An 11,988-nucleotide genomic window follows, 5' to 3' on the forward strand; every position below is an offset into this window, starting at 1 on the left:
ACCACCAAGAAATGATAAAAGTTTGAGATGGATATGCTAATTACTGTCCTCTGATCACTATACATTGTATATATCGAAACATTACTATGTACCCCCATAAATATGTACAACTATTGTGTGAATTAAAAAAATAAAAGAAAATAAAAAAATAAAAAATAAAAAAAAACATCCACTTTCCCAAACAACCATCTTGCAAAATCTTTCTAAGATGAGAAATTAACACTCACACTTAAAACTTTTGAATAATTTAATAGTACTCTCATAAAAAGTTTATTTACTCACCCAATTAGCTTAAATCTCAAATGTGACATTCTTTATGTAGTTACTTTTGATAGAGAAAGATAGATTATTTTAACTGCATTCCCAGGGAACGTTGTATACATCCTAAAAATGAATTTGTAAAGTATATCTAGCTATGACATTTCTTCAATATGTCTAGTTTCCTATTAGCCTCTGACCTACTTGAACATAAGGATGGCAGGCATCTCTATATTTTGGAAAGAGCTGCTACAGAGGTCCCTGAAATGCCTTCAAGACCTTTCCCCCGTTGTCTTGGATATTAGCACTTGGCTCCTTTTTAGTTAACAGAGATTTTAATAAAATCATGAGTAACTGTATTATTTATCATGCCTTCAGCGATGTACAGTAGACTTCAAAAATTTGTTCAGGTCATAGAGAGTCAGAAAGTCATTATTCTTTATTAGCAACACAGCAAATCTTGATACATTAATTATCAATTATGTGAATTAACAAAATATATAAATAATAAAGTCTTTAAGGTATATAGGACTATTTAAATAAATATGACATACAACATATATCACAACCAAAAGCACATGGTTAAAAAATAAATACTTCAGTGAAATAAAAATTTTGGCTATTTGGAAGTTAATTTTTTATGTTACTATTGTTTGTAAGTCAAATATTTTATATTTAGAAGGAAGTGTGGAAAAATGAATTGTAAAAGAGCCAACTTTATTTTGTTTCCTTCTACAAACTGGAGAAGACAATCAATATTTGATTTTGTTTTTAAATATTGCATGAAAGGTATATAAGCAAGAGTATTCCACAGAAGGACAACTTAAGAATGTCTGGCCAAAGAAAAAAATTGCAAAATTGAAATTAGGTAATTCCATTTTTATATTTTTGAGAACTACCATACTGTGTTCCACAGTAGTTTTACAATTTTTCATTCCCACCAGCTGTCCAAAAGGGTTCCAGTTTGCCCATATTCTTGCTAGGATTGTTATTTTCTGCTTTTTAAAAAAACATAGTAGCCATCCTAATGGGTGTGAGGAGATATCTCATTGCAGTTTTGATTTGCATTTCCCTAATGATTAGTGATATTGAGTATATTTTCTTGTGTTTGTGGGTCACAGAGGATGGGAAGTTGTTGAATACGTATCATTCAATGAGGAGTTATTCTTTACTGAGCACAGAAGTTCATTTTTGCAAGAAGAAAATGTTTCTGGAGACAGATGGTGATAGTTTCACAGCAATATGAATGTACTTAGTTCCACTGAACTGTACACTTAAAAATGGTTAGAATGTATATTTTACTACATAAAGTATTTTTATAAACTGAATAAAGAAATTGTGAAAAAATTAAAGTCAGCAACCTGAATATTAACTATAAAATGAAAATTATTTCCATGTTAATTCTATTGTTTTCATGTGTGAACGTCATATTAATGGGGAAAAAAATAAAGACTAACCTTTTATTTTGTCTCCCTAAGCTGTAGGTTTTTCTAAGAAACAAAGTATATAAAACTGAATAAATGGATTTTGATTGTTTTTACATAGTCATTTCATAGTTTGCCTGGTAAATTATAAATCAATGCTAATGTATGAAAACATATACATTTATTTTATGTTTAGCTTTTTAGTTGGACTCCTTATAATATAGATAAGTTACCTATAATATAGATAAGAACCAAATTTATCTATAATATAGATAATATAACATCTATAATATAGATAACTAAACTTATCTATAATAATCTTTGATTTTTAGCAATTATAAAGTAGAAATTCAGTAATAAATATGGTTTAAAATAGGCATTGGCTACTGCTAAACATATTGTGAATTTCTATTTTTTCTGTTTTTCTTCACTGTAGTAATTCATCCGCTGTATCAGAAAGCTATGATATGGAACATTAATATTGCACAGAACTTCCGTAGCAAATAAACTAAAGGAACAAATGTGCTTTATAACCTTATGTTATCCCCGAATGCATTGTAAATGCTAAACTTTTGGAAAATAAAGCCTGCGTGCCTTCCCACGTGCCTCCTCCAATGCATCCGGTTGTGGGTGGGGAGCCCCCTGACTCAAGTTCCACTAGTCTCTGGGATCCACAGAGCTGGGTCTGGGCCGTGCCTTCTAGACTCCACAGTTCTTGGGCTCCGCTCGGCCTCCCCAGCCCTGGCCAGAAGCAGCCCCGTTCCATACTCAGCAGCCATTACTGTGGTGAGGCCGCTGGCCACGCAATGCGCTCTTGCTGATCCTCTCAGGGCTGGGCCGGCTGACCTCCGCGGGTCATTGCAAGTGAAGAATTTTGCTGCGTACGATGACTGCATTTCAGTGTCCAGAGAGGAGGCATGTGTCACCCTCCCTGTTCCAGTAGCTCAGGCCAAGCTGGGCAGAAGAAACAGCCCGTTGCTCCAGAGCCCCAGAGCCTCAAGGACAGGAGGGCATCATCCTCCTTGGTCTTGAACCTTAGGTCAGGTTGAGGAGGGACACGGTCAGAGCCTGCCCAGTTTCAGGGCCACTGCGCCACTGGAATCTGGTTGAACCTATTAATTAGAGGGCTCAGCCCAGAACTCAGACAGCTGTTCCTCACTTAACCTGACTCTGCTCCAAGAGGATGCATTTCCTGGAGAGCTGGGAGAAGGAGGGAGGCTGGACAGGGTCTGACACCTACAGCCCATACTTCCTTTGCCATTCTGGGTTGAGGTCACCGAGACCGGGAGTGTAGGGGATGACTCTGGGTAATACTCCCTCTTCTCTTCTAGGAGAGCTTCTTCTTGGAATTGGACAAAGTCTGGTTTTGTGGGGTATGTGTATGTGTGTGTGTGGGGGGGGGGGGCTTGGAAGTATGGTGATGTAAGATGAGCAGATGAATGAAGATGCTGTGATATGCTGGGAATTCCCACATGTGTTTCCTTACTGCGGATTCTGAAACACCATTTCTGCAAATTGTATGGCCACAGAATATTAAGAAAGACACCAATAATGGCGATTTATCTATACACATTCATCTGTGAAATTATGTTTGTGCTCATATTTACTTTGTGCTTACATTTTGTCTGAGTGAAAATAAATGGTTTGCTTAACTTTTTCTTTCATTGTTCTTCCAGTAATATATGCATACTAGGGAAATAATTCTTAAATATTTAAAAATACAGTTTCAAATAGAAAATACAAAAGAAAGCATACCAAATTCCTAGCACATAAAAAGGCTAGACAGTCAACTTGACCTTGATTTTAACTAGCTTTATTGAAACATAACTAACATATCATACAATTCACTCATTTAAAGTATGCAATGCAAAGGTTTTAGTAAGATCACAGAACTGTGCAACCGTCACCATAATCAATTTTTGAACATTTCATCACCCAGAAAAGAAGCTCCAGAAACATTAGTAATCACTCCCCATTGTTTTCTTCCACTTTCCAGCTAACTTCTCCTTTACTTCACTGGCCCCAGGCAATCACTTACCTACCTGCTAGCTCTATATATTTGTTTATTCTGAACCTCAAAAGACAAGAAAAGCAAGAATAGAAAATAAGGGATTACTTTAAACTGAAAAGCTTTGACATAGCAAAAGAAACAATAGAGTGAAGAGACAACCTATATAACAGGAAATGTTTGCAAATTATACATCAAGTAAGGGGTTAATATCCAAAATTTATAGGTGACTAAACTCAATAACAAGAAAACAAATAATATTATTTTGAAATGGGCAAAGGACCTGAATCAACATTTCTCAAAAGAAGACATCCAAATGGCCAAGAATTATGTGAAAAAATGGTCAACATCACTATCACCAGGGAAATGCCAATGAAAATCACATGCACGTGATGTCACTGCACACCTGTAGAATGGATCCTTTATTGACAAAAAAGTGCACAGTTATGCTGAGAGATTTTCTCATACAAATTCTTAGAAAGTTTAGCAAATGATACTTGAGCTCTGAAAAATTAATACCATATGTATGATAATGCTTAGAAAGCTGAAAAGTGTTAAAGGAAGTGACACATGCAAGTCTCTAGTTGTGTTTCAAAACAATTCTAACTGCTCTGCATCTTTAATTTTCTTAACAGTAAAGTAGGTAAAGTTATGCCAATTTGTGAGTATGTTGTTAGACTTTATGAGATATTTTATAAGGCATTTAGCCAAGGTACATAAAACTTGTTTTTTACATTTTTTGTTATTATGAGTAAGGTGCAGGTAAGTTATGTTGTTGAAATATAGATTTGTGCTTTAAGCAACTGTGTATATTGTGATACCATTACCTGATATCCAGAATGTAGAAGGCAAAATATATGTCTTTATTCTCAAACAATAGGATAAAAGAGGAATACAGAGTATTTCATTGGCTCATTTCCTATAGAGTTTGTATCAAATACAATTATAAGACGCATCATGAAGTTCTACATATGAAAACCAATCCATGTAATAGAATGAAAGAAAAGAACCACATGGTCATCCTAAGTGAGGCAGAATACGCATTTGACAAAATTCAGTATACTTAATGATAAAAAGCCTCAAGAAGCTAGAAATAGAGGGAAACTATCACAAAATAGTTAAAGGTATATTTAATAAATCCACAGTGAATGTCATATGTAATGGTGAGAATGAAAACATTTACTCCAAGATCAGGAACAAGGTAATGATGTCCATTTTCACTGCTTCTATTCAGCATAGTACTGGAAGATCTACTTTGAGCAATTAAGCAAGAAAAAAAGGATTCAAACTAGAAAGAAAAAGTAAAATCTCTGTTCCCAGTGGTAGAATCTTATCTATAGAGAACACTACACACAAATGCCCTCCCCCCACACACACACCATGTTATAACTAATAAATTCAGCACAGTAGCAGGATACCAAATCAACACCCCAAAATAAGTTGCTTTTGCCCAGGCATGTGGTTCACATTTGTGATTCCAGCTACTCGAGAGGCTGGCAGGAGGATTGCTTGAGGGAAGAAGTTCAAGACCAACCTGGGCAAAATAGCAAGAAGTCATCTCTAAAATAAATTTTTTTAAAAAATTACCTGACCCTGATGGCACACTTGTAGGCGAAAGGATCGCTTAACCCCAGGAGTTCAGGCTGCAGTGAGTTGTGATCATACCACTGCACTCCAGCCTAGGTGACAAAGCGAGACCTCATCTTGGAAAACAAAAAGAAAAACTGTTGCATTTATTTATACTAACAATAAACAGTCTAAAAAGGAAATTAAAAAATTAAACAATAGCATTAAATGGGATGAAATAATTACAGATAAATTTAACCAAAGAGCTGCTGAAAGATATGTACAATGAAATCTACAAAATATTGTTTAAAGAAAGTAAAGACATAAGTAAATGGAAAGTTATCCCGTGTTCATGGATTAGAAGACTTTATATTTAAGATTCCAATATTATGTAAATTGATCAGATTCAGTGAAATCCCAATCAGAATCCTAATGGCTTTCATGCAGGAATAGAAAAACCTATTCTAAAATTTATATGGAATCACAAAGGATTCTGACTAGCCAAAATGGTTCTGAAAAAGAACAAAGTTGGAAGGCTCACACTTTCTGATTTTAAAATTACCTAAAAATCTACAGAAATTAATAAAATTGGATGTAAAGACAGATATATAGATCAAAGTAACAGACTAGAAAGACCAGAAACAAACCCTCACGAGTATAATTAAAAGGTCTTCAATAAAGTACCCAAGACAAATAGGGAAAGGGCAGTCTTTTAAACAAATCATGTTGGGAAAACTAGATTTCCACAAGCAAAAGGACAAAGTTGGACCCTTTCCTAAGGCCACATACAAAAATTAACTCAAACTATATCAAAGACTTACATGTAAGAGTTAAAACTATAGAAGCCTTAGAAAAAATATATAGGCCAAAAGCTTCATGATGTTTAATTTGGCAATGATTTATTGACATGATATCAAAGGTACAAATAACAAAAGAAAAAAATAGACCAATCAGACCTTATAAAAATTAAAAACTTTTAAGCAAAAAAAAAAAAAAAAAAGAGTAAAAAGGCAACCAACAGAATAAAAGAAAATATTTATAAATCACAACTCAAAATGGATTAACATCCAGAATAGATATACAACTTCTAAAATTCAGCAACTTCTAAAACTCAATGCCATAAAAACAGTTCAAAAGGACTTGAATAGATATTTATCCAAAGAAGACAAACAAATGGCCAACTAAGCACATGAAAAGATGTTTAACTCCAGAAACATTAAACAAAAAAGTAGAGAGTCATGAAAATAGCAAAAGACAAATAACTTTGTCACATACAAATGATGCTGAATAAGAATAATAGCTGATTTATCATTAGAAACCATGGAGGCTACAAGAGAGTAGGATGAAATATTCAAAGTTCTGAAGGAAAGAAATGATCAATCGATAATTTTATATTGAGCAAAACCATCCTTCAAAAATGAAAAAGAAATTAAGACATTGTCAGATAGACAAAAACTGAGAGAATTTGGCACTAGCAGACCTACCCTACAAAAGAACTGAATCCATATGAACAAAAATTAGGCACCATTAAGGGTAGCTATGAAGGTAAATATAAAAGACAACGTAAGTTTATTTTGGTTGTGTCTTTCCTATCCTATCTTATTCAAAAGACAGCTACATAAAGCAATAATTATGAATCTAAATTGACTGGTACACAATAGTAAGTATGTAATTTGTGACAATAACACAAAGTATACTGGAGCAGAGGACAGACCTACATATAAGCTAAGCCTGTATACTATTGAAATTAAATTGGCATTACTCCAAAAGAGATTGTTATAAATTAAGATACTAAGGTAAACTGCAGGCCAGTCACTAGGGAGACAATTCAAAAATATATGTTAAAGAAAATAACATTAAAATAGTAACTCGAAAATATCCATTTAACTCAAAGAAAGCAGTAATGGAGGAAAAAAAGGAAGAGAAAAGGCATAAGACAGAGAAAACCGAGGGTCCATTTCAAGATGACTGAATAGGAACAACTCCAGTCTGCAGCTCCCAGTGTGATCGATGCGGAAGACAGGTGATTTCTGCATTTCCAACTGAAGTACCTGGTTCATCTCACTGGGACTGGTTGGACAGTGGGTACAGCCCACAGAAGGTGAGCTGAAGCAGGGCGGGGCATCGCCTCACCCAGGAAGCACAAAAATTCAGGGGATTTTTCCTTTCCTAGCCAAGGGAAGCCATGACAGACTGTACCTAGAAAAATGAGACACACTTGCCAAAATACTGTGCTTTCCCATGGTCTTAGCAACTGGCAGACCAGGAGATTCTCTCCCATGCCTGGTTCGGTGAGTCCCATGCCTATGGAGCCTTGCTCACTGCTAGCACAGCAGTCTGAGATCGACCTACGAGGCTGCAGCCTACACCTACAAAGAAACATAGACTTCTAGACAATAATAGTGGAAAACTTCAAGACACCACAAACAGCATTAGGTAGACCATCAAAGCAGAAAATTTAATAGATATTCAGGACCTGAACTCAACATTGGACCAAATGTATCTATTAGACATCTACAGAACTGTCCACCAGAAAACAACAGAATATACATTCTTCTCATTGCCACATGGCACATACTCTAAAATCAACCACATAATTGGACATAAAGCAATCCTTAGAAAATGCAAAAAAAAAAAAAAAAAAGTTATACAAAACACACTCTCAGACCACAGTGCAATAAAAATGTAAGTCAAGACTGAGAAAATCACTCAAAACCATGCAATTACATGAAAATTAAACATGCTTATGAGTGACATTTGGGTAATAATGAAATTAAGTCAGAAATCAAGAAGTTTTTTGAAAAGAATGAGAACGAAGATACAGTGATACTGTTTGGCTGTGCCCCACCCAAATCTTGATTGTAGCTCCCAAAATTCCCATGCATCATGAGAGGGACCTGGTGAGAAGTAATTGAATCATGGGGCTGGGTCTTTCTTGTGCTATTCTCATGATAGTGAATAAGTCTCACAAGATCTGATGGTTTTATAAAGAGCAGTTCAGTTCTCCTCCAAATGCTCTCTCTTGTCTGCTGCCATGTAAGATATGACTTTGCTCCTCTTTTGCCTTCTGCCATGATTTTGAGCCTTCCCCAGCCACGTGGAACTGTGAGTTCATTAAACCTCTTTTTCTTTATAAATTACCCAGTCTTGGGTATGTCTTTATAAGCAGCATGAGAACAGACTAATACAGTAAATTGGTACCAGTAGAAAGGGGTGCTGCTGTAAAGATACCCAAAAATGTGTAAGCATCTTTGGAACTGGGTAACAGGCAGAGGCTGGAACAGTTTGGAGGCCTCAGAAGAAAAGAGAAAAATGTGGAAAGGTTTGGAACTTTCTAGCGACTTGTTGATGACTTTGATGAAAATGCTGATGGTGATATGAACAATGAAGTTCAGGTTGATGTGGTCCCAGATGGAGATGAGGATCTTTTTGGGAACTGGAGAAAAGTTGACTCTGTGCTTTAGCAAAGAGACTGGTGGCTTTTTGCCCCTGCCGTAGAGATATGTGAAATTTTGAACTTGAGAGAGATGATTTGGAGTATCTGGTGGAAGGAATTTCTAAGCAGCAAAGGACTCAAGAGAAAGCAAGCATAAAAGTTTGAAAAATTTGCAGCTTAATGATGTAATAGAAAAGAAAAATCCATTTTCTGGGGAAAAAAATCAAGTCTGCTGCAGAAATTTGCACAAGTAATGAGAAGCTGAATGTTAATCATCAAGACAATGGGGAAAACGCCTCCAGAGTATGTCAGAGAACTTCTTGGCAGAGTTATTCTCAGAGGGTTGTTGTAGTGTAGGTCAGAAAAGTAAATCTCATGTAAGGTGTCTTTCTTTTGTGTTGCTATAAAGGAAGATGTGAGACTTGGTACGTTTTTTATTATAAAAAGATTTATTCTGCTCACAATTCTGTTGGATGCAAGATTGAGCTCTGGTGAAATCCTCAGGCTGCTTCTACTCATGGTGGAAGGTAAATGGGAGCAGGCATGGGCAGAGATCACATGGTGAGAGAGGAAGCAAGATGTAGCGGGAGGTGCCAGGCTCTTATTAACAACCAGCTCTTACAGGAATAGAGAGAGAACTTAATAGAGAGAGAACTCACCCATTACCATGAGGATGGCACCCAGTAATTCATGAGGGATCTGCCCCCATGACCCAAACACCTCCCATTAGGACCCACTTCTAATACTGGAAATCAAAATTCGACATGATATGTAGGGTGAACAAACATCAAACCATAGTATTAGGTCTTAATGTCAATCAATATAACTTACACTTGAAAAGGCTATTTTTTTGCAAATAGATTATAGATAGGCAAGGGGAAAAGTAAATGAAACAAGTATGGGGGCTGTAACATAGTCAAGGAGAGTAACAACGGTGGTTCAACTAGGAATGGTAAGTGTAGTCAAAGTTTGAATATTTTTTGAAGTAAACCAATGGAGATAATTGACAAATTGAATGGCTACTGTAACAGCATTACTTTACAATCCAACGATTTCACTTCTAGGTAAATATACAAGAGAAATAGAAACATATGTCCACAAAAACCTACATTAGAGTTCATAGCAGCATTACTCATAATAGTGAAAAAGTGGAAAGAGTCCAAATGTCTGTCAACTGATATATAATAAAAGTATAATAATGAATGAATGAAATGTACTTTATTTACAAAATGTGGTGTAACAACGAAATGTTACATTTTTGGCCAGGTGTGGTGACTCACACCTGTAATCCCAGCACTTTGGGAGGCCGAGGTGGGTGGATCACCTGAGGTCAGGAGTTTGAAACCAGCCTGGTCAGCATGGTAAAACTCTGTCTCTACCTAAAATACAAAAATTAGCCAGGCATGGTGGGGGGTGCCTGTAATCCCTGCTACTTGGGAGGCTGAGGCAGGAGAATTACTTGAACCTGGGAGGCAGAGGTTGCAGTGAGCTGAGATCATGTACTTCACTCCAGCCTGGGCAAAAGAACAAGACTCTGTATCAAAAAAAAAAAAAGAAAAGAAAAGAAAAGAAATGTTGCATTGTCGTTTTGACACTGTAACAGCAGATTAGGGGATTTGCAACAGAAGCCATGTGACTCATAATGCCAAAAACATTTAGTATCAGGCTCTTTACAGAAAAAATTATATGCTAACTACTGGACTAAATACAAGTTATGAGATAGACATTGTCTGATTGAATTAGAAAGCAAGGCCCATCTGTATGCCTCTATAATAAACCTCTTTTAAATATAAACATTTAGATAGGTCAAAGGTAAAAAGACAAATGTATCAGGCAAATACTAATTAAAGTAAGCCCAGGTACTTATCCTAATTTCAGATAAAATAGATATTCCAACAGACAGTTTTCAGAGAAAAAGGGGACATTACAAATTATAAGGGGAAAATTCTCCAAGAAGACATAACAATACTAAATGTGTATGCTTGAAAATAAACTGGAAAACTGACAGATCTGAAAAGAGAAACAGACACATCCTCAATTACAGTTGTAGATTTCATTATTCCTCTTTCAATATCTGTTAGAAGTGCTAGGAAGAAAATCAGTAAAGATACAGATGATGTGAAGAAAGCCATCAAGCAACTTGACCTAATTGGCATTCAGACACCCAACATCCGGATACACAGTCTTCTGAAGTGCACATGGACCGTTCACCAAGACAGATCATATTTTGGACCATAAAATAAATAAGTACTACTTTGGAAATGTTCTTGTTGCTTTAACTGCACTGTGAAAAACTTGCAGAAGAACAATGATCACAAGTAGTTTATAATTAAAAGTTCCTAACCGGTGATGAGAAAGTCAGTGGCGGATTATACAGGGGGGGTATTTTACAAATAAACTGGGAGAACTCTATTCTTATATCTGTGGATGTCTGAATGTTCAGCTTTCACTCTTGACTTAAGTAAGAGAAAGAATATGTATAATTTGCTGTTTAAGGTATAATTCCCTGAAAACCTCCAGGACCAATTGACTTACCTGGAAAACCTGGTTATACAACCTGGATTTTGCTTCTATACATAATTGCATAAAGAATCCACTGGGAACTTCTGCCATGAGCTTTCCTAGAGACAGAATTTATTCCACAAACCTTTGTTATTTCATGAAGAGATTAAGCCATGAGTCTGTACGTACAGATATTAATAAGAACCCCAGGGACTTTGCACGTGGATGTCTGTTGAATCCCTGGGGCTCACCAGCACTCTCTCTTGCTACACCAAATCCTTCATCTTTGAATAGAACATTTAATGTGAGTATTCTCTACTGAGGCTTTGAGTCCATCAAATATCCAATCTTAAATATCTTTATATATTCAGAGTCTGTAAACTATGTTCTCATCTTGAAACATATGGGCCTGAGAGAGATTCTGATAAAGATTTTAATTTCAAATATATTGTAAATTTATAGTGTTCCTTGTTGAGGCAATTATTAATCATATAAAATTATTCCATGGTCTAGTATTGTTTAGCATAAAGGCCTATATTATCTCTAAGTTCTCAAGACTGTGAAAGATTGCTTAGTACCAAATAAATAGGTAGGGAGGTAGAAATATAGATAGATAGATAGATAGATAGATAGATAGATAGATAGATAGATAGATAGATGATAGATAGATAGATATAGATGATAGATAGATAAATACATTATAACTGACACAAAAGTTTCTGAGAAAGGAAATTTACTTCATACTCAGCTTTGCATCTAACCAAACAGTACATTTAAAAAGAAAATTAGAATTA

At 35.6% G+C, this 11,988-nt stretch overlaps 1 protein-coding gene across 2 annotated transcripts in view; it reads left to right on the forward strand.

Annotated features, from left to right (window-relative positions):
- LOC111544189 (disintegrin and metalloproteinase domain-containing protein 18) overlaps window positions 1-2,283 on the forward strand; it is a 148,176-nt gene extending 145,893 nt beyond the window's left edge. For both annotated transcript variants that reach the window (XM_023214646.2, XM_023214647.2), the window contains one exon: window positions 2,119-2,283. In XM_023214646.2, coding sequence (XP_023070414.1) covers window positions 2,119-2,161 — 43 coding nt within the window. In that variant the 3' untranslated portion in view covers window positions 2,162-2,283. The remainder of the gene's footprint in view (window positions 1-2,118) is intronic.
- The last annotated feature ends 9,705 nt before the right edge of the window (window positions 2,284-11,988 follow it).

This window comes from Piliocolobus tephrosceles, chromosome 7, assembly GCF_002776525.5.
Source record: "Piliocolobus tephrosceles isolate RC106 chromosome 7, ASM277652v3, whole genome shotgun sequence".
In the NCBI taxonomy this organism is placed as follows: Eukaryota; Metazoa; Chordata; class Mammalia; order Primates; family Cercopithecidae; genus Piliocolobus; species Piliocolobus tephrosceles.